The following is a 24320-nucleotide window of genomic DNA, read 5'->3' on the forward strand; positions in this document are numbered from 1 at the left end:
AAGCGGAGCGTTGGACGAGTGGGTCTACAGCGCACTGTATCTAAAGGTGAGTGAGTGAATATGGTTTTACGGCTCTTTAAGCTATTTAACATTACACCAATGTCAGGGGTAACCAGAAATGGGCTTCCCACACAGCATTCATGTGAGGAATCGAACCCGGGCATTCAGCGTAAGGAGCGAACGCTTTAACCACTAGGCTACCCTACCGCCCCACATCTAGATGCAGGTAAGTATAAATAAATACATTGATGCTAAAATGTTTAAATTTTAACCTATAGACTTTTTATCATTTCTATTTCTCAGCTGTTCCAAGTATCTTGTGTAGTAGATTGATTACACACTAACGGATAAGCGAAATCGCTAATTAAAATCTACCATTAAGTGGAAACTACTGTGATATGTATCAGATAGGGTGGTAATTATTACGATAAAGATCTGTGATCGGTGATACAAATGTCAGTCTAGATATTAACGTTATTGGCTGTGTCAGTTGTGGCTGTGACGCTTACACTTTGTATTGAAAGTATGCCCTGCGTTTGGTATTTAGATTTTTGTGCCTCAAGGTATAACCTGTTCTATGTACTTCCTTGTAAATCAACCAATTATTACACAATTGTTACTTTGTGAAAGCCTCTCCTTTGTTTCGTGTTAAATCCCAAACCAAAATGTACGTAATCCGTACACGATGAACAAGCAGTTGTAATATTTGTGTACGAGTTCAGTATGTGTGCTGACTGATTGTGTGTGATGCCATGCGATACCATCCTGGTGACATAGATAATTGCTCGTGTTATCAATCACTCGTTTATTTCGCCTGGTCACGACTCGGTTATTACAGGCGTGATGTAGCTGGAATAATCCGGAGTGGATCAAGACGTTACAAGCGTTCATCAAGTGTAATAACACATTTCATCAGGACCTAATCAAATAGACACGTAATGATCGGGGTTATGTCTTCAGTAACCCATGCTTGTCGTAAGAGGCGACTAACGGAATCGGGTGGTCAGGCTCGTGGAATTGGTTGGCACATGTCATCGTATACCAATTACGTAGATCGTTGCTCATGATGTGGATCACTGGATTGTATGGTCCAGACTCCATTCTTTACAGACCGCCTCCATTTAGCTGGAATATTGTTAGTGTGGCGTTAACCAAACAACAAACCAACAAACCTAATCAAATACGCACTCATTGATCCACCTTTCGAATCAATAATCGCTTCATTAGGACATAATATAACAATTCACCTAGTCTTTCCAATCAGTTAAACGCGGTCATTTATCGTTTTATTGACAATCCATGGCATGTGACGCTAAACGCCGTTATTTCATTCATTCACACCGAGCGTACAATGTAGCATTAGTAAACATAGTTGTTTGCAAAAGCAACTTTAACAGGAAATTAAAGCATAATCATCCGAAACGAAAGAAATATTGTTTTGTTTCCATCTGACAGAAATATAGCAAATGTTTCATTTTACTGACAGTGATCTTCGTTCACGCGACACTGTGACGCAATTTCACACCTGACGTGTCGCGATTACGACATGACACATCACAAGTGATTTATCTGAAGAAAACACTCCCAGCTGGGGGTTGAGTAGGGGGTCGGGGTGAAGAATCATTTATTTATAATCACCATCAATGACAAGTCATTATTTACCGTCAACGTTGTGTAATAAATATACTGGCGATTTTGGGTGTAGAATGACAACTGGTTTATGAAGAAAAAACACCCGTGGCGAAACGTTTCCAACGCCTGTTAATCACATATATGCTGCTGCATGCTCCGGAATGTGATCGGATGCATTGTCCGGATTCACGTTGTGTACATTCTTCTGTGGATGTAAGTATTTCTCAATACAAAAGGTAAGTAACATGACCAAGGGATCAATAGTTTGAATTGTTTGGTTGATGGTAATGTCGGTTTTGAACAGTATTTCAATCAGGTCATTGCACATCGTGTTACGCAGTTTGTAAACCACTTGGGTGAAACCCACGAACAGGCGTTAAGACAAAATATGTAGGATCCGAACCAACGATTGGCGGATCTTGACAAGAAAAGGGACGCAACTCTGATCTGCAAATCAATAGCGGCGTCCCATATATATATATATACATATACATATACATACATACATACATACATACATACATACATACATACATACATGAACATACATACATACATACATACATACCGATATATATATATATATATATATACCAGAAATGGGCTTCAAACCATGGTCTATATTAAGAAATGATGAATTAAACAGTTCACAGTTTCCGTTGTATAAGGTGTAGTAAAAGGCTAGTGAACGTCATTGCATCTAACATAAACACCTAAATCGGTACTCGCTACGCGAGGAAAGAAGTTTTACGCCGCTTTTAGCAATATGGCAATATCATTGACTGGAAGATTGCTAAGGAAGACGTACAACTGTTTTCAACAAAGTGTAATCGTCCATCAAAAAAAGCCCGCCTTACGTACGTACGTATGCACACCTATATACAAACATACGTACATGTATGTTATATATTGAGTAATGTCTGGAATCAATATTTGTTTGTATTCACATCAGGGATTTATCACAAAAACATGGAATTGGTATTACCGCTATTTGTGAAATGATATATAATACCAGATACGGGCTAGTTAAGGAGACCACGTGGCCCTGTAAAGAACTTCATGCCATTACAATGAATATCAATTTCATCGTATAAAGAAATAACACCCAGAAACACGCCTGTCGCAGCCCTATCGTGTGTCGTTTTAAAAGTGGCGCTTGTAGATTCCTGTCCACGTTTCCATGTTACGAATATAAACAACACTCTTGGTCATGTATCTCAATAGATATATGGGTTGTTATCAAAATATGGAATCAGAGGGTGATGGTGAAACATGAAATAATGAATTCCATTTCAACATGATTTTTGTTGCTGTATACAGATATTACCAAAGTGACTGAGTGAGTGAGTGTGGTTTTATCCCGCTTTTAGCAATATTCCCGCAATATCACGGTGAGGACACCAGAAATGGGCTTCACATACTGTACCCATGTGGGGAATCGAACCCTGATCGTAGGCGTGACGAGCGAACGCTTTACCACTAGGCTACCCCGCTGCCCCTATTTCCAAAGAATGACTACGTAAATTCTGCAGTTAAATTTCTTCTTGTTGTCCTATGTATATGTAAAGCGTTTTACGGTCCAGTGTCCGAAATAGTTTCCAAATTTTGCTAGCCAGTCGTGCTAGCTATGTCTGAAAGTTTTTAGCCCACAAAATAATTAACTAGCCCGAAATTTGAATGTAGACATGGGTTTCATTATTAAACTGCTAATGTAATGAACATTTTTATCAGGCCATAATCTTGCATGATTTAAAAGTGTATTATAACTTAACAAGTAGTAGAGAGTGAAATATTTACAAAATGACCCCATGAAAATTCACTAGCCAGTCGGGCCAGTGTCAGTGGAGATTTACTGGCCCGACTGACTTTTCACTAGACACGGGCTAGCGGGCCAGTGGCTATTTCGCACAATGGTTTTACCCACACGGAGTGCGTCCTCGTTAATATTGAATGTAAATTTATGAGAGAGAGAGAGAGAGAGAGAGAGAGAGAGAGAGAGAGAGAGAGAGAGAGAGAGAGAGAGAGAGAGAGAGAGAGAGAGAGAGAGAGTCAGAGAGAGAGAGAGAGAGAGCGAGAGAGAGAAGGGGCTAGGTATATGAGGAGATCAAGACAAAGCAAAGTTATAAATTCCCATGGCTAAACTGGCCTAGATAAAGAAAGAGAAACCCAAATAAATGAAAGACAAAACTAAATAACATCAAAAGTCAAAATTAAAGCATTTGATTAATAATCTTTTGAGTCAAGGTATATCACATATATCCCATCTTCTCAAAAATTGAATGTCATTACTCTCTAAACACAAAGTTTCTACGCCAATGTTTGAATGTGCAGAATGAAAATCAGGTATTTGCCCTACACACTATCATTTGAATGTTACTGCATATTAATCTAAAGTGAAACAAAACCCGTTTAAAGAGCTATAAACATAATGCCCATGACGAATGATATCAGCTACTTTGTACAGTTAATGTACAACCCCTGTTTGTACTTCTCTCTGGGTACAAGTCAGCTCCTAGCTCCATTGTCACCAGTATTTGTTCGGCTATGTGTTATAAATTCTGAATTTGTCAAGATGTGACCACCCATGACAGACTATGGCCAAATAAGAAGTAGAGAAGAGCTGTCATAAATTACTGTAAACCGTCGCTTGTACTTACTGAAGGCGGGGGCCTGTGTGTTGTGACGTTATGTCTGGGAAACCACTAGTAATAGTGAGTGAGTTTAGTTTTACGCCGGCCGCCTCTAGCAATATTCCAGCAATATCATGGCAACGGACATTAGAAATGGGCTTCACACAAAGCTCCCATGTGTGGAATCGAACCCAGATCATCGGCGTGACAAGCGAACGTCTAAACCACTAGGCTACCCACCGCCCCCACTAGTAATAGGTATGTTAGTAAAATATATCAGTTCTGTAGGAATGTGGAACATATCAACCTCGAGAAGGAAGTAATAAAAAACATTTCACTGGTAGCGTTATGTCATCATATTATGATTATTCAAAGTTTTGAGTAATTTGACTGATTGTTTTTAACGCCGAAGTCAATAATGGTGTAGCTGTATCAACGCTTTCAACATAATCGATTTTGTACCAGACAATCCAGTGACTACACGACAAGAGAAAGGATCGTCACCTCCACCAAAGTACACCAAAGTCTTTGTGCCTGGTCACTGTGATTCACATCATAGACTCTAGTGAAACAAATTCAACAAATATGGTGCTTGTTGCAGAGTCCCCCGTTTCGATTCAAAGGTCTTTATTAGCAATTTTTTATTTCGACAAATAAAAATCTTAAGCTGTGGGTAATTGTAATAAAATCATATAGAGCGAACATGTTTGCCTTTTCTTGTCAAATAACTGAAAAGGCCTTAATTTCACGATAACAGTAAATGTTAACTTTTTCAGATAAAGAAAAGGTGAATGTTGTATTTATTAAGTGACTGTTTTATTTTACTGATCATCAAGGTCTTAATCTGAAGACAACTTGGGCAGAATGAAAGTAAAACCAATATAAAGAGTTACTTCGACTGAAACATAGAGTGTTATATAATTAGATACACTATTAAATATTGGCAGAATTATAGATATCAGTTTCGCAAACGAACTTCTGAAAATATTAATATTTCGGTTGTAGACAAGCGAGAAACCAATCAGCGGAGATAAATTACACACAAAACAAACGAGTACATGGTTTAACCCTATATCACCAAAATGAGTGTTTTCACAACAATCAATCCGTCACGCTTTTATGATCACCCACCGGAAGTTTGCTGTGGACGCTGTGCATTGTGGGCAGGTTGGCAAGGAAAATATTATGGCGGCTGGGCACGCTCAAGTGTCATGTTTCTGTGAGAATATTAGATCAAATTGAATTATTCAGTGTTGAATGTCCATTCTGAACATTTACATGTCTCGGACTATCTATTCTTAGTGTTACAGAGTGATGTTTTCGATATTTTGATGGATTATGTCGTGAAATGCAGTCATGAACCACGACAAATGCTAACATTCCATTGATACCGCTGTGGCGATAGGGCACCTCATTGTTTTTATAACCATGTGGGGTGTTGCATGAATGGTTTTGGATAACACTTTTTGACAGTTATCTTGAACTCGGCATTACTGGTATTTCAAATGAACAAGTTCTGGCAAATGAATCGGGTAAGTACAGCACATAGATTGATACTCTGATAACATTACTGAGCCTAGAAGTCATATTGTTGTTGAGAATTTTAGGAGACGATGTTGTTCGTTAGGTATAAACTTGCACGCTGCTCAGTAAAGATTCAGATAATCAACCGACAATGTTTCCAGTTTAAAGAAACATGTATATCTGCACATGTATCTTTAAAAACAATTTTATCAAAAACAAGTATTAATCAATGGCGTTGTGTATTTCATATTAATCAAAGGGTAAAAGTAAAAGGTTTTTGGACCCCTTACATTATCTCTCCTGATCTATGATCAGACATATTTTAAATGTTTGAAAGTTGTTTTATTTCTTACTTGATCATTTTTAATGGTCTCTCCTTGGACACTTCCTATTCTTTTGACTTTTGAAGAATATTCTCATAAGTGTAATGGCAAGTACTGTAAAGTTATCATTCAGTGGAAATTTCACTATCAGCACATCTTTAAAAATAAGATATAGAAGTAATCTGGTAATATTGTACCACGACTAGTGGGTGCATTTCAAAGTGCACAACAACCATGATAATTTTCACTTTGCAGAGTTTGACTACTCATCATGCTCCTGCTAGTATCCAATATGAATTTACCATGTCTAGAATGTTACCTACTAACATATTAACAGTCAGTATGTTCTTGTTAAAGTCATCTGTCATCAGATTCGAAAATAATGCCTATAAACATGTTCTAGATGGTCTTCAGAAGACTCAGACTTTTGTAGACCAGGTTGAGTTTGTGAATTAGCTTATTTCTAATATTTCTTTGCTTGTCATCTATACCAAAACTTCAGGCAAGTATATATTAATTAGATTTTCATCCCTGCCCTGACACACGACATATGATTAAGCAGTTGCAAGTACCTACAAGCAAATCACAACATGTATTATTTGAGTTTCCTTTCTTGATGAATGAAGTAAACTATTCTGAGTCATGTTGATTGACAGCAGGCAGTAATAACATGTTTTCAACCTGTGAAATGGACCATTTTGTATGTTGCACCCATGTTGAGCTAGACTTGTCAAGTAAATCAGTCAGTTATGAACACATTTGCCTTGAAATGGTAATTTAATCAGGTAAAATATAAAAACTAAAATACCTCCTGTCTTACACATAGAAATATATTTGATGGAAATATAATACTACTATATTTGTGTGCATATTCACTATACTTTCATGGCAGCTGCCAAACATAGTACATATGATAAGGAGACATATATATATGTATAGGCATTATGCAAGATTTCTTAATGAGCCACAGGTCTTTTCAGAACACTGGGTTAATTCTGCTACTTCAAGTTCAAGAATTTACCAGCTTGTACTTTCCAACACAAATATGTGATTTAAATTGTTTCTTTGTAATTTCAGTCGGATCTTGTTCACAAATGATTCATCTTACAAAAGTGACTATTATATTTCTGTGTGACTGGTGTCTCCCACTGCCTACATTCTGTTGAAACATTATCATTTTTACATTTATCCAGCTATTGTTGTTGCATTCAATGCTTCAACTTTACCGATCTTCATGATCTTGTAAGGATATTTGGACATTGAAAAACATATTACTGATTTATCTTTTCCTCACACATTCAAACATGATTTAAACATTTTAGTTGATGAAAAATAACCATAGGTTGTTAATGCATGAACTGTTGAAAAGCATGTAAGAAAAATGCTATATATTTGCCTGTAAGACATTTTTACATGATTTTCACAAAAGATGCTTTAATTGTCATGACGATATTAAAGCCGAACCGTGATTACCTTTCTGCAATAAACATGACAATCAAATTAAAATCAGATCATAGTTCAGGCTACCATAAACAAAGATATGAGGACATCCCACTATGTGTCATGTCAGAACAACCTTTCATTCAGCAATCAGTGCGTCGCTAACCATGTCAAGACAGTTGGAATGTGCTTTCTTATCACTGAGAAGCTAAACTCAAGGTATTCCAAACGACAGTTAGGGGCTGTACGACTGATTCCAACAAAATCCTTTTCTATCTCTCAATTTAGTGGGATATACTTTTGAATAGAAGACTTTGCACACCCTGTGGGATGTTTTGTCATACAGTCATCTGTTAGATATTCCAGAAGGTTGTTGTTGTCCAATGTTCATATTTTGACTCAAGAACTATGGCAGAATATTTTTAACAGTGGAGTCAAGAATGGAAGTTACCAGTTTAAAACTAGTGCTGAATAACTCAAGAATGACACTTTTGTTTGGCTGATGTCAACTTCTTGTTAGTCATTTTGTTGGTCAGTCAAAGTTTACAAAAGGTTCTGATGTGTTGTAATATGTGATGTCCTCAGACGTCCTTCATTTAAGATCTGATTTTCATAAGTTTTACTAAACTTATAAACTAGTTCTGATTTAATTCGCTAAACCTTATGCTGTAACGATAGAATATTTTGGCAATGTTTTTGAGATGAGATGTAATAAGATAAGTACATATAGATAAGGTTGTCTCTACTTTTTTTGACAATCTTAACAGGGTGATGCTATCAACATATTACATTCAAAACATTGTTTACGTCAAAGCCAGTTTGCAAAATATATTTTTTATGAAATATTTCAATTACATTACTGGTATGTATTTCAACAATTGTCAGTTATTTGATGTGTCTTTTATTGATGTCAAAACCAGTAGCTGTTGTGCAATTTCATTTTCATGTGTACAAGTTACAAACAATGAAAACATGCATTTACGTGCAACAGAGCATTATACCTGCTGTAATACATACATAAACATTTCTTTGTTGGAAGTAATTGACAAACATTGAAATATATATTCATTTAATTTGGATATTTGATAAGAAATATCAGCTAACATTGTTAAAATTCCAAAATTTATGTAATAAAATACCTGTTAATGTTTATGAAGTTATAACTAATAATTTGGTCCGTAGAGGTGACTTCTATTTCACTGATAACTAGTGTTGGGAATTGGTTAAAATCTCATAATTGATGATTGGTTCATTACCACCGATCAATCATCGAAAATAATTGGTTAGCCTCATTAATGAAATCTGTTAAAGCACAAAAAATAAGGGAAAAAACATGTAGTTATTTTGTTTTTGGGCAAAATTTCACATCTTTAAAGGATGACTAGTATGCTAGGAACATAAATTTCTTGGTGTCTTTAAGATAAATTCAATCATGACTTGGAATGAGCTTGTAGTGCTTATGAAATGTAACAGACAAAACCAACCTTGTGAAAAATATTGTTGATAAAAACAAGTGTTCCAGAATTGTTTGTGTTCGATTATGAGAAAAGATGATCGATTGCTTGGTCGTTTAGTCACTGCGACCAATCTTCGATTATTTCAATTAATCGGACCACCACTACTGATAACAGGACAAAAAAATGATGACAAGTTTTCTGTGTTTACTATTAAGTTTGCCATGTTGAACTTCTTTGCATTGAAATTAATATCAAGTTGCTTTGGAATTTTAAGAAAATAAAATCTTAAATATATTCATTTGGTCAAAAAGTAATTCCCAACCTGCCTACCAAAGACACCTTTCTGTCCCAGATAAGTCACCGTGAAAGTCAATACATGTACCTATCCACTTTCAGATAGACACAAGTGTTCCTGAATTCTGTAAATGGTTCTGATTTAGTACTACTTTATTTCACCTTATGCACACAGGTAAACATATTTCATCGACTACATGTTAATGTCAGTATTTTCAAATCAGACACAAAATACTTGAAAGAATACAGACCAAAAGGTCAATTTAACAGTCACATTCTTTCTGCAAACTGTGTGAAATACTTTGGTACAGATTTTCTTATGAGGGGCTGGATCAGGTCCCATAACTCAACTGTTTGATAAGCTAGATGTGTTTACACTGGACAAATAGATAACTATAAAGTGCTGCAGTGCACTGGCTTGCTGGGTTGAAGGACCCCATGGGGTTAAGAAACACACATCACTTGGGAAATAATGTCGGCTTGATTGTAACGTTTCAATAGAATTTATGTCAGTGTTATGTGTCAAAGAAAGTAATGAAAACAGGAATGACTGTGTGGTTTTGGATAAGATTAGAATATTGCATGTCTTTGATGTGTAATTGTGTCAGAGATAGAGGCAATATAACCTCTAGTTTTAGTAGAGACCAAGGAATCTGAAGTGTTTAGTTTTTAACTGTAGTAACTGGCTGGTTCAATATTGTATTGTCCACAAGCTGCTGGTTGTTTCTGTCTTTGAAACTCGCTTCTTGTATTTCTAGGAATATGGGGATACATTAAGGTGTTCGAAATTAAGGCGTGTCTAGGGGTCATTGACCTATGATTCTTTATTATCTATGGTTTAAGGGAACCCCTAAAGTTTAAAGTTGTAACATGTACCGGTAGGTTTATGACAACTGACTTTCATGCTTAATTTCCAACACTGCCTTTGTTTAGACATTGGAGTGTTGATATGCACAATTCTTGTTTCCAAGTGATCTGAAAGGGACTGAAAATAAGCTTAATTCTGGTAGAAATTAACTAATTTGATGATTTTGCAGAATGTACATTTTGGTAACATCTGGTTTAGACTGTAACCTTGTAAATGGATTAGAAATTACTTATATTTTCAGTAGTGTACAAAAACTATCTGCTTCTAGTGTTGCCGTTTACAGAGTAGTTGAATTAGTGCATAAAACATGTCACCACTCCTTGAATTGTATTCATCTCAGACTAACTGAAAACTGATAATTTTGAAAACTACTGTCTACTGTAACCATGGTAACAGTGTATAATGTCATTCACTTGAACAATGTCTCATTTGATGAGATTGCTGTAGAGAATCAATTTCCAGACAGTTGGATAAGTCAAACCGTTTCTCTGGTATCATCAAGTACAATACAATGGTAATTACACTATAAGAAGCAGAGTCACAGTAAACTTTCACCAGATACCCCTGTCTGTTGTTGAGCCCTGTAAACAATGACATAACACAACTATATGGCCCTGTCTTAGCTCACACCCCATAGATAATTCACCAGTCTACTCCACAGCTTGCCTCTTCATATCTAGCCTGGGTACGGGGATCCACAGTACTGCTGAATAATTGAAGGTGTATTGACTTTTGATGGCTGCTTGTGCTTGGATGGGTACACCGTGTGTGTAGCTGACCGGTGGGGAGAGTGGACGGAGGTGGGAGGATTGAATGACCCGTGGTCACGTATGAGGTTATGGGTTGATTCATCTTTGGTATAAAGAAGAGTTCCTGAGAGGGAAGTCTGTTGATTAATCATAGGAATATTGACTGATGTTGGAATCGAAATGATGTGGCTAGGTGCACAAGAGTACTGTTGATTTGTTCTTGTGGGAAGAGAGTAGTAATTGTTTGTTTATTAAATACCACACTCAGCAGTTCCCCAGCTGTTTAATGGCATCTGCAGGAATAGTTTCAGAGATGGTATTTAGTTTTATATCATTTACTTATTGCAAACTATGTATAAGAACAACTATCTTGATTTTTTATTTTGGCCCTTGCTTTTCATTACACAGCAAATAAGGTAAATGTGAAACTAAACGATGGCGAACTTGTAAAATTTGTCAAGACCATATGTAAGAAGGTTTGGGGATAATCTGTCAAAGAACTTGATGATCCAAATTAGAATATATATCAATCACAATAAACATCTAAGTATTGCTATGTGTTGCTATACAAACGTCCAGGCAATACACATCTCCAGTTGTTTGTACTTGGGTTCTTCAGGGAATGACTCAGCAGTAATCATGGTGATATTTCTCTATCATAAAATATATAACAAGGATGGTTTCATAAATACAGAATGTTTAGGAAGGATTATCCAAATTTCAGAACTAATTGCCCTTTTTTAAAGGAAATTTAATTTTTTTTGTTTTATTAGAAGTGAGAATTTCTTTTATGTTCTCATTTTCTTTAAATCAGAGATAACTGATATTGAATTTGAATGTTAGATTCAATGTTAAACTAAGCATTAAAACCTTTTCCCTTTTTCTTGTTTTGTTATCAGCGAAATAATAGGCATCTCTACTACGCACACAATTATAACTTTAACAGCATAAACTAGGTAATGTCAGTTAATACTTTGCCCATTTCTGGTGTCCCCCACCGTGATATTGCTGGAATATTGCTAAAAGCAGCGTTAAACTAAACTCAGTCAGTCAGTCAGTTAATATTTGCTACAAACTACTTAGCAGGTCTTGATAAGTCCCATGGTTAAGTAATAATAGTATTAGCAGTGAAAATATAATCATGATAATTATAATCTAAATAATCCTTTCAGACATGTGTTAGTTCCAGAAATATATGATATATTTGAAGGTATATGGTTTCTGAAGTTATTTTGAATTGTAGTGTTATATTTTAAGTTTTGATAGTACTTGGCCTTGATCATACAGAGTGTGTACATTTGCTTCGATAGTAATGACTGGACACTCAATATGGTCACCTTGGTTAGAGATATTCAAAGATGTTTACAGCAGCCATGGGTTAGCAGATAGACTTGATTTCCTATAATCAAATAACATAACTAGCAATAATCATTATAATGTGCTGTGCCATCGTGTAGAAGCTGAAACTAGTGAAAGTGACAATTAGAATGATCAGAAAAGAAATATAATTTATTTTTTTTAAATTTTCCTTGTTTCTTTGATAACTATGAAGGAAACATTTTTCCCATAATGAACTAGTGCTGGCTATGGATATAGACCATAGAGATCGATTATCGTTAACTAAATATCAATCGATTATCAATAGATATCAGAGATGTAACTTTGAGGGAAAAGGCAAAAAATGTCTAAAACGAATATATTTCACATCACTGGTGAGTGGCGACATGTTTTTGCATGGATTATTAACAAGACAGTGTTGTGAACACAATTTAGAAGCTGACGATGAATAAAGTCCTAAATCTGTATATTGTGTGAGAAAATTAAAATATTATCTATCACAAAAGTTAATGTACAACATTATCGATAGCAGAATTTTCATATTGATAATCATTAATAATTTTTCTATCAATGATATTTCTGATTATCGATCATTTTAGCCAGCCCCATAATGAACTGGACATGTGTCCAAACACAGACATGATTCTTGACAAATTACTGGATATGAACCAATGGAACACTTGATCCAAGGCACTTTAAAACATGGCACTGCTGTAATCTGACTCTTAAGAGGATAAGTATTAATGGTGGGTTTGATTTTGAGTATCTGCTAATCCAGCTCTTGTAACCATGGTTACAATAACATTATGTAAGAATGTCTGGCAACTGGTTTTCAGATTTCCATTTGTCCATCAATAATGTATGATATTGCTGATCTAAGAATTGGGTGCATATCCAGACGGGTTCCCAATATGGGTTCAGCTTTTGTGTTGTTGATTGTGTTGACCTGTATTGTAACAAGGGCAGACCTTGTATACATTATAGATGACCTGCAGTTGTCAGTGCTCACAGTCAGGTCAGGGCGGCAGGGGGTGTTCTCTTCATATCGTACTTATCCTAACCTGCTTGTGTGCCACCTATTTGTGCGAGATAAGCTTGTCACCTGAGTATTAGTTCTGTGGTCTTGCCTTTGGCAGATTTCACCTTCATGGGTAATATACTCTGATGTTGATATAGGGATCAGAGGTCATGATTGTACGTAGTTGAAGGCAAGGTGGCACTGGCAGGCTGAGATCGGTCTGAATATAATTGTTGAGAATCGCTAAGGATTAAGTGAAGATTGGAAGACATTTTTCTCAAACATAATATTGGTGGTTTTAGAGTTAATGGAGTTTCTGAGACAAATAAATTGAATGTAGTGAAATAAACACCAGCCAATCTGATTAATATGATACTCTAAATTGTAGAAATAATGTTCATGTTGATCTGGATTAAATAAGAACATGAAGTAGATTTAGTTTTAAACATCATCTTGAAATGGATCCTTGGTATCCTTCTCAGATAATCTTAGTGTTGTCAATACTTTTTTTATAGACATGAATGAATGGTATAATCGATTAGTGAACTGCAATTTCCCTGTGTGTGCCAGAAAACCTATTATTGTTAACCCAGGGTATGGTCCTTGCCCAGATTATGGTCCAGATTCTGGTCTTGGCCTAGGTTATGGTCCAGATTATGGTCCTTGCCCCGGTTATGGTCCAAATTTTGTCCTCACCCAGGTTATGGTCCAGATTTTGTCTTTGCCCAGATTATGCCCAGATTTTGTCCTTACCCACATTATGGTCAAGTTTTGGTCCAGATATTGTCCCTCACCCAGATTATGTCCTCACCCAGATTATGGTCCCTTGCCCAGATTATGGTCCAGATTTTGTCCTTGCCCAGACTTTGGTCCTTGCCCAGATTATGGTCCTTGCCCAGACTTTGGTCCAGATTTTGTCCTTACCCACATTATGGTCCAGATTTTGTCCTCACCCAGATTATGGTCCTGATTTTGTCCTTGCCCACATTATGGTCCAGATTTTGTCCTTGACCAGGTTATGGTCCAGATTTTGTCCTCACCCAGATTATGTTTGAGATTTTGGCCTTGCCCAGATTATGGTCTTTGCCCAGACTTTGGTCCTTGCCCAGATTGTGGTCCAGATTTTGTCCTTGACCAGATTATGGTCCAGATTTTGTCATTGCCCAGATTATGGTCCTTGCCCCGACTTTGGTCCTTGCCCAGATTATGGTCCAGATTTTGTCCTTGCCCAGATTATGGTCCTTGCCCAGATTATGGTCCAGATTCAGTCCTCGACCAGGTTATGGTCCAGATTATGGTCCTTGGTTTATCAGCTACACCCCAACTTGGGGGTATCACTAAAACCTCAACCTGTATCAAACTGACACACCATGTTACAACTGGAACAATGATCAAATCTGTAAACAAAACTCCTACTCATTCATTCTATAGTCTGTGTTAAGTGTAGGAGAAGGCATCACACTTCACATGCTTCATGCTGAATAGAAATACCTGTTTATGTCAAATAACAGATGACCACACATGAAAATACAAACATTGAGATATACAAGCATAACTGTGGATAGTTTCATTCTTTCTTGAAAAACAAGGCCACATTTACAATTTCCTTGATTTACAATGATTTAGCACAGACTTCAGACAATCTGAGATCACCTGTAGTGTACCCGGATTGATACAGATATACTGTATACATGAAGTATAGGGTTTTTTGGGGGTACATTTTGTCCTTGTGGTAGGAAGAATCGTCAAATATTCCTATTTCCCTAACAATTAACATGTACAATGTGAGATGCTGAAAATGAGCATCTGTTGGGTATGTTTATATGGTGATGCATTTATACACAGATTACCTAGATCTGCCCAGAGGCCAATATTCAGCCCATAGTCTGCAGCAATATACAAAACTTATTCCCATAGTGGAATTCATGATTTCCCTTTCTTATAAATATTGTGGTAAAGAAGATAACCTATCATGTCAACATGGTTAATGTTAGGTACTAAATCTCTTCACTGTGGTATTGTGTTCAGAACATGTGGTATTTTATCATCACAAGTACACAGTGTTTCTTTGTTATATTTGTAATGCAGTAGCATAAGTATGTCATTGATCATTTTCAGATTTTTGCAGTCTTGACAGATTGGTTCAAATGTGTGTGTTTTTATTACAGAACATCTAAGGAGGTCTGTCTTGTGAATGGATGCATCCTGAAAAACACTGCTATGTGATGAACAAATACGAAATATTGGGGGTTGTAGGTGAAGGTGAGTTATCTGTTTCTATGGTTACCATTGATTACGAAAAAATTCAAATTTCGTGATTTGAATGTGATCGAAACAGTCCAATTTTGTTCTAGTTATAGAATATTTTACTCTATCCTTTGATCCTGATATATGGGACAGTGGTGTAATGATCAAGACTTAAATACGGAAGTCAGTGAAAGAAGATATATAAACTGTGGTACTGAACTATGTTTTTCACTTCAGAATGACATTAGAAAATATTCCTTTTCTTGTATACTTTCAGGTGCCTACGGTGTGGTCTTGAAATGCCGACATAAGGTGTGTATATTTTGTCTGTTTTGTCTCTCTTCCTTCCTTGGTCCTCATTCCTGACACCCTCTGTCCCCATTGCTCTGACTATTTCTGTTTGCCATTACTCCTACTCTGTTTCCAACCCTCACTGGTCTCCATTACTGATACCCTCCATGGACCCAATTTTCAGATACTTCCTGTTTGCCATTGCACCANTGATACCCTCCACTTCCAGGCACCTTCTGTTGGTCCCATTCCTGCCAATCTCACTGGTCCCCATTCCTGATACCCTTCCTTTTTACCCATTCCTGACACCCTCAGTGGTCCCCATTCCTGACACCCTTCCTGGTCCCCATTCCTTGACACCCTCACTGGTCCCCATTCCTGACACCCTCACTGGTCCCCATTCCTGACACCCTTCCTGGTCCCCATTCCTGACACCCTCCTGGTCCCCATTCCTGACACCCTTCCTGGTCCCCATTCCTGACACCCTTCCTGGTCCCCATTCCTGACACCCTCACTGGTCCCCCATTCTTGACACCCTCACTGGTCCCCATTCCTGACACCCTTCCTGGTCCCCATTCCTGACACCCTTCCTGGTCCCCTCCTTGACAGATATTCTTCTTGATGGTTGGAAATAATAGGAGATGGGAGATATAGGACAGATATATCTCATATGTGTCTTGCTAAGGCTGCAAATAAGATGGCCAAAAGGAGGCAGAGAATTGATCTTTTTCTTGTGATTACCACACCACTTTTCCTATATAGTATTAGATCATACTTCCACACCATGCAGCCAAGCACTGATTGTGATAATGTTGAGATATACACCTTAACTCATTCAGTTTCTCTCCATGTCAAACAGTAGCATGTTGGTATGACGTCATTGACAGTGTGGGGGGAGTTTGTTCCACCTCTAGTTAGTGTAGAAATCAATCTCCAATCTAGAGGCAATTAATCTGTTGGGAGGGCATCACCTAATGGCCTGTGTTGGTGCCCCATTGTTGTGGAAACATCAGTAGATTCTGCAGCCTGCGTATACTTGAGCTGCTCAATAATGCAGCAAATAAATACATAGTGCAGAGGTGCAAGTCAGGGTGTAGCTGACGTAAGGCTGGCTTCACGGCTTCCTTTGTGTAATCCAAGGGATTAAAAACTGTCAGAAAATGACGATCGGAGGATCAACATTGACCTGCATTATTAAACACGGGAAAGGTTGAGATGTGGTGCAGATAGCATGTAAAATATTTTGTTAGAGTTGTTGATTCATATCTGTCAAGAATGTTAGTTACCCTGGAGTTTTCTTCACTGTTCACAGCTGTGGCATTGCTGGGCGGGTTATTGTTTGGTTGTTTCTGTATGAGAAAGTTTGGAGAGTTCATGGAGTCATAATGGGTCTGTGGGAGTAATACTGTTGGTAATATATTGTTGAGGCATAGTAACCTTTAAAAATATGTACCTTGGTATTATGAGATGTGACGGTCTAGACTTACTGGTAAGTTGGATGGGATTACATCAACCACTGCCTATTTATGTATTAATAAGTGTAAGGTGTGTCAAGAAGTTATCAAGAAATATACTTCCAATATTTGGACATGAAAATATCTTGATGATATTGGTCTATAGCTGGAAATCATGTTGGTTTAGTTGTACTTAAGTACTGGATCATTTCAATTTAGTTGTATTTAGGCTGGATCATGTCAGTTTAGTCGTATTTAGGTACTGGATTATGTCGGTTTAGTCCTACTTAAGTACTGGATCATGTCAGTTTAGTCGTATTTAGGTACTGGATTATGTCGGTTTAGTCCTACTTAAGTACTGGATCATGTCAGTTTAGTCGTATTTAGGTACAGGATTATGTTGGTTTAGTCCTACTTAAGTACTGGATCATGTCAGTTTAGTACATATTTAGGTACAGGATTATGTCGGTTTAGTCCTACTTAAGTACTGGATCATGTCAGTTTAAACGTATTTAGGTACAGGATTATGTCGGTTTAGTCCTACTTAAGTACTGGATCATGTCAGTTTAGTTGTATTTAGGTACTGGATCATGTCAGTTTAGTTGTATTTAGGTACTGGATCATGTCAGTTTAGTCATATTTAGGTACTGGATCATGTCGGTTTAGTCGTATTTAGGTACTGGATCATGTCAGTTTAGTCATATTTAGGTACTGGATCATGTCAGTTTATTCGTATTTAGGTACTGGATCATGTCAGTTTATTCGTATTTAGGTACTGGATCATGTTGGTTTAGTCGTATTTAGGTACTGGATCATGTTGGTTTAGTCTGACTTAAGTACTGGATCATGTCAGTTTATTCGTATTTAGGTACTGGATCAGTTTAGTCATGCTTATTAGACCAAAACTGAGCAATAAGCCCCATTGTCAGCCATTTGTAAGTGTCTTATTAGTTTCATGTATTGAGTTACTTTAAAATGTGATATGTTACAATTATCCTCTGAACAGGAAGCATGTCTACCTAGTATTACCTTGTGTATTCAGCATGTTCAATGAGAGTTGGGGTAATTGCGCTAGTAATGATGTAACCTAATGCTGATAGTCAACTAGTTAGGTTTATGTATGTCCCGAAGTCATCATTTCTAAACATCTGTGTCTAGGCCAGTATGAAACCCAATCACCATGTTCTTGGATGATATTCAATTAAAATGAGAATGTGATGGTCATGATGGCCTCTGAGTTAGGACATAAGAGAACTATTAGCTGTATCCTTGGTAATATGCCTGTATCATCAGTCATGATTTTATCACGATTGTTTCAATAACTCAAATTTGAATTTAAATGTATTGGATAACAATTTCAGTGACAAGCTTTAAGAAATTAAGCAAAACACAATCCTTGTTCTGTTGTATTTGAATTAAGCTGACAGTAATACAAGGTATCTATAACCTGCTGTGCCCCTCTTGAACATGTTGAAGACAATCTGCAGTAATACAAGGTATCTATAACCTGCAGTGCCCCTCTTGAACATGTTGAAGACAATCTGCATCAAGTCGAGTGGTATATGGGATTGAGTGTAAACACTACATACCAGCATGCCTAGGCACCTGGACATTGCATATGTTATGGATCTGCTTGACGTTACGAGGATCGCTCTTTGTCTAAGTGCCTAACTATGTAAGGCAGTGGAGTGTTCTCTTCAAAAGCATCAATGTTGTACCTGCCTGGCTTGTGTCGTAGACGTAGCAACAGTCACAACACCATCTTGTCATGCATGATGTTGCTGTCTTGAGATGTATTTATTTGAAAATATTTATGCGGGTGGTTATTTGCTTTTCTTAAGAATGGTGTCAGCTGGAAAATATGCTTAATGTAGCTGTGAAAAAACCTTTGAGAGGCATTGCACATCAATTAGACATGGTACACGGTGTGTTGGTGCATTTGAACCAACATACCAAAAACAGACTAAAACAATCAAAGTATATCTTTGAGATAAGTATATCCCACTTTGACATGAGTATATCCCTCTCTGACATGACTGTATCCTATTCTGACATGAATATATCCCACTCTGACATGAATATATCACTCTCTGACATGAATATATCCCACTCTGGCATGAGTATATCCCACTTTAACATGAATACATCTAGGGCTGGGACGATTCACCGATGCACCGATACATCGCGATACATTAAAGTTTGATACAGCTATCGTATCGTCAACTGGTGTATAGATACAAAACGATACACAACTTTTTTTAAAAATGGTATTATCTTAAGCTTTATCAAGTTCATATTTAGAAAAATACGCAAGTATGATAGAGTTACTTGTTTGTTTATTACAATATGAAATGAATCATTTTAAATCTTAATACTCTGTCATTCCTTTTACCTGTGTCGCGGGTAAAATATCGCAATATGTATCGTATCGTGACATAGTGTATCGTCCCAGCCCTAAATTAATCCCACTCTAATGCAAGTCTCTGACACAACAATATCCCTCTCTGACATAAATATATCCCACTCTAATGCAAGTCTCTGACACAACAATATCCCTCTCTGACATGAATATATCCCATGTTGACATGAATATATCCATACTCTATATCCTCTGACAATATCTCTCTGACACAATATATATCCCTCTCTGACATGAATATATCCCTCTCTGACATGAATATATCCCTCTCTGACATGAATATATATCCCTCTCTGACATGAATATATCCCCCTGTCACTTGAGTATATCCCTCTCTGACATGAATATATCCCATGTTGACATGAATATATCCCTCTCTGACATGAATATATCCCTCTCTGACATGAATATATCCCTCTCTGACATGAATATATATCCCTCTCTGACATGAATATATCCCTCTCTGACATGAATATATCCCTCTCTGACATGAATATATATCCCTCTCTGACATGAATATATCCCCCTGTCACTTGAGTATATCCCTCTCTGACATAAATATATCCCATGTTGACATGAATATATCCCGCTCTGACATGAATATATATCCCTCTCTGACATGAATATATCCCATGTTGGCATGAATATATCCCGCTGTGACTTGAGTATATCCCTCTCTGACATAAATATATCCCATGTTGACATAAATATATCCCACTCTGACATGAGTATATCCCTCTCTGACATACATATATCCCATGTTGACATATATATATCCCACTCTGACATGAGTATATCCCTCTCTGACATACATATATCCCATGTTGACATATATATATACCACTCTGACATGAGTATGTCACATTCTTTCATAAGAATATCAAAACATAGCATGAGTATATCCCATGCTGACATGGATATATTCTCACTCTGACATTAGAATATCCAAGTTATGCCTGAGCATACCCAATCTTGAGATTTTCCAGGCTCACACAGTCTTTGTTAGGCCACAACCCACGTACGTTCAAATGTTTACTGTTATCACAAATCACTCATATCCACATAAACATGTAACACAGACCCGTATAAAATGACAATGGGTGTGTGTTAGGGAAGCAGTATTGAATTAAAGGGGATTGTTTGCCATGTTGATTAGCGTCACATTCTTCTTGTCATATTTATCCCCTTTGCTGCATAAATGTCACGCCTACTGCACGCCTACTGATATTGTACTGCCTACCCACTGAACCCTATCTCATGGTTCTCTTACTTCAACACAGATATCAATATTTGATGGTTAACCATCTTCCATCTGTACAGATTGTTGTCATCACAATAGGCCCTTCTGTTCAGCCTCGCTGCTGTTGTTTCCCAACAGTAATCAGAGCAGCAACACAAACACTGGATGCTATTATCCTACCGACACACCTCAATCGGTTATATTCTTTGTTCTTTTTTTAAAGAGTGTTTCCTTTATATTTATACATATTTTAAGAGTAGGTTCTCAAGCATATTGGGCAGGAATATACACTCTATTTACACCATGTGGCTTAATATGATGTGTATCACGAATATTGGGTAACGAATGCGAATAATTATTCACGAATACAATATTGTAGTTAAGTGATTGATGCATGTTGACAGCAATAACCAGTGGCAATGATCCCATGACACTCAAATTTGGAATGTAATAGTTATAGTCAACAATACCATGTGTGGCCTTGGCAAACTAACATGACTTGTGCTACTGCAAGGCTAGTACATATTCCATAACTCATTATCTCTCTTTGAAAAAGGACATAAGGGTTCAACTAAAACATTCTCCCTTAAAAATTATAAATATTCGTTAATATTTGGTTCTGGTGACCTCGAATAACGAATTGAATTCATGAAGAGCTACATAGAATCTCACCCAAGTGTCTACTGATATCAATTATATCAACACGAGTTGATAAAGTTACAAATATCCGAGGCTTGCCGAGGATATTTTTACCTTTATCAACGAGTGTTGATATAATTGATATCAGTAGACACGAGGGTGAGATTCTATTTTTCCTTATCCTGACTCATGCTCTTTTTGCTTGTCTTCTTCTTCTTGCGAACATAGTGGAACACTTGTATCTCCCTAATTGAAGCTCCCTTCAATTTAAAATCACTAATTAGTATTCACCACGAGTTACCTCCTTTCCACAAGCGCGGGAACGAGGGCGCCACCTCTACCCATGTGCCTCACTCTCTCCTTCTTCGCCCAGTGAGCTGGACGTGAGAGCGCCTGTGTCTCCCGACACACTATATCCTTTGAATTATATTTAGTTAGTTACCTCGTGATAGACATCTATAGAGGTTTAGCTAGTATCCTTCAACGATTATATATTGATATTTAGTCGTTTTTTACAGTTTATTCACGGACGCCGTGGTTTGTTTCAGTTGATTACGCTGATGAAAATTCTGTACTATTGCAGATTACGTTTTTATGCTGCTGCTGATCCGCCTTTAATATGATGTACGCCATGTTTATTATATTCACATTGCAGTTGCGGTACTAATTTATCCAATTCTACCTTTTGATTAATATTTACTTTGCGTTTGGCACGCACAGCAGATAGGTCGCGTATGCAGAGTCTAGTATGACTGATACACCGGAACCCCTCGCCAGTCTACTGCTGTTGGCCGACTCCCCTCCCGTGTGGTGTTCCGCTAGAGTGGTGGAGAGGTGTGGGACGTAGTCCGCCATCTCCAAGAAGCATCCTGCTTCCCCAGACATCCCATCGTCGCAGCAGAAGACTAGAGGGTTTTTCTACTACATCTCAACAGCCGAGATCGTTCCCATCGCAGTTTTGGGCCTGTATGATGATCAGCCGGTCATCATACCGGATGTACATCAAAGATTGACCGATGTCGGCACAGATCAGCATGCAGCCTGATGTACCAACGCAGATATGCGATGATCGTCCTGAGGGTCCCATCATTACCAACATTCAACGCAGACGTCGCACACCTAGGGCAGCGTCGACCTCTGAGGGAAAATCAACGAAGTCTACTAGGACTTTCTCAACCGAGATTGTTCCAGCCGATGACCTGGACCTCTACGATGATCAGCTGATCATCATCCCCGACGACGCCCACAAGAAACGACCGGTGACAGCTACAACGACATCAGCAGAGATCACCATGCAGCCTGATGCCTCTACACTGATGTCGGACGATTTTCCGGTGGACCCTCCATTAACACCGCAGATAAAGCACCGGCGACCTCGCGCGCAGACCATCCCAGAAGACATGATGCGACAAATTATGAACATCATGGAGGACCACTATAATCGCGGTAGCAGGGTCCGAAGGCTCCAGCGTCCAACGACAGCACCCCAGAGGCACCCCCGCCAACGTAGCAGCCAGGACGATGTCACCTTCGCAGCGAAGTCACGAAGTCACGGACCACCTTGACGAAGGACCTAGATGTACAGCCTTCGGCGGCGAAAAGAGCCTAGATGTACAGCCTTCGAAGGACTTTCGCGAAGGCAGGATAGATCATCACCTTATGCGGTTTCATCCCTAGATGTGGACTCGGACCATCAGACATCACGGAAGCCTTCGCCGAAGGTCATATATCGTTCCCCCGACCGGACGCAGAGGAAGCTTAGCGAAGGCATGCGCTGGCGACACCTGAATCCAGATCATCATCATCTAGAAGGACATCGAGGGACTATACAAGAGCTTCGCGAAACTATCAACGTCCCCTCACAAGTTCCCGAGAAGATCAACCCATAGACAAGTTGATCATCGATATCAAGTATAAGAACTACAATCGTATATTGGTTCTGTTGAATCCATGACGAGACGTATGTTCGCTGGCCTAAATAGATCTAGAACGATCAATTAGACACTTATCACCAGACTGTGAACCACCACTTCTGAAAATGATAAGATGATCCATGCGGCCCTACTTTAGGCAAGCCGCCCGATCCCACATCCTGTTAAACACAGAGGCTGTTCACGAAGCAAGCTCATATATATATTTATATATATATATATATATACTAATCGGGCTTTTGACTCGACACCTTCGCGATGGTCGCGAAGGCTAAGTGGCTCCAAGTCTACTTCACCCAGAAGATCTAGAAGGGATACCGAGAACTTCGCGAAGTCTCCGGCTTTCACCGAGGAAGTCTCCTCCAAGGTTTCCATATACCAGCCACTCGTCATATATAGCTACCGTCAGTCCGTTCAAGACGTCGCATAAGTTGATTATCAACTGTATGCCAGATGCCGCCTATAAGCCTCACGCGAAGATAATTGCTCAGGCTATTTACAACACAGAACGCCGCTGTATTATTTAGTCAATGACATTTCATAGATCTTCACAGAAATCAACTATTCCGTATAAATTGCTAATATGCAATCCCGGACGACGATACGATTATCTACATGCGTGACCATTACGCATATCTGCAGACAATTCAATATCGAAATTGAACAGCAGCCTTGTTACAGCGTTAACTCTTAATCGCCAAGTTTCTGAGAAGAAATATGTACAACAAGTTCAACGTTAATTCTACAATTATGACGATACATTCATGTATACAGTCTACAAGCTCACAACTTGCAAGTTGTTTATACCCTTATATATAAGGAAGTC

General features: G+C 38.0%; 1 protein-coding gene across 1 annotated transcript in view; it reads left to right on the forward strand.

Moving 5' to 3' along the window:
* Positions 1-5436: 5436 nt before the first annotated feature.
* Positions 5437-24320, forward strand: part of LOC124284407 (cyclin-dependent kinase-like 3) — a 53612-nt gene continuing 34728 nt past the window's right edge. The window contains 3 exon segments of the mRNA XM_046720495.1: positions 5437-5794; positions 15442-15535; positions 15798-15832. Of these exon segments, the coding sequence (XP_046576451.1) occupies positions 15499-15535; positions 15798-15832 (72 nt within the window). The 5' untranslated portion in view covers positions 5437-5794; positions 15442-15498.

Source organism: Haliotis rubra, unplaced genomic scaffold (assembly GCF_003918875.1).
Source record: "Haliotis rubra isolate DU_JTF1 unplaced genomic scaffold, ASM391887v1 Scf336, whole genome shotgun sequence".
Classification (NCBI taxonomy): Eukaryota; Metazoa; Mollusca; class Gastropoda; order Lepetellida; family Haliotidae; genus Haliotis; species Haliotis rubra.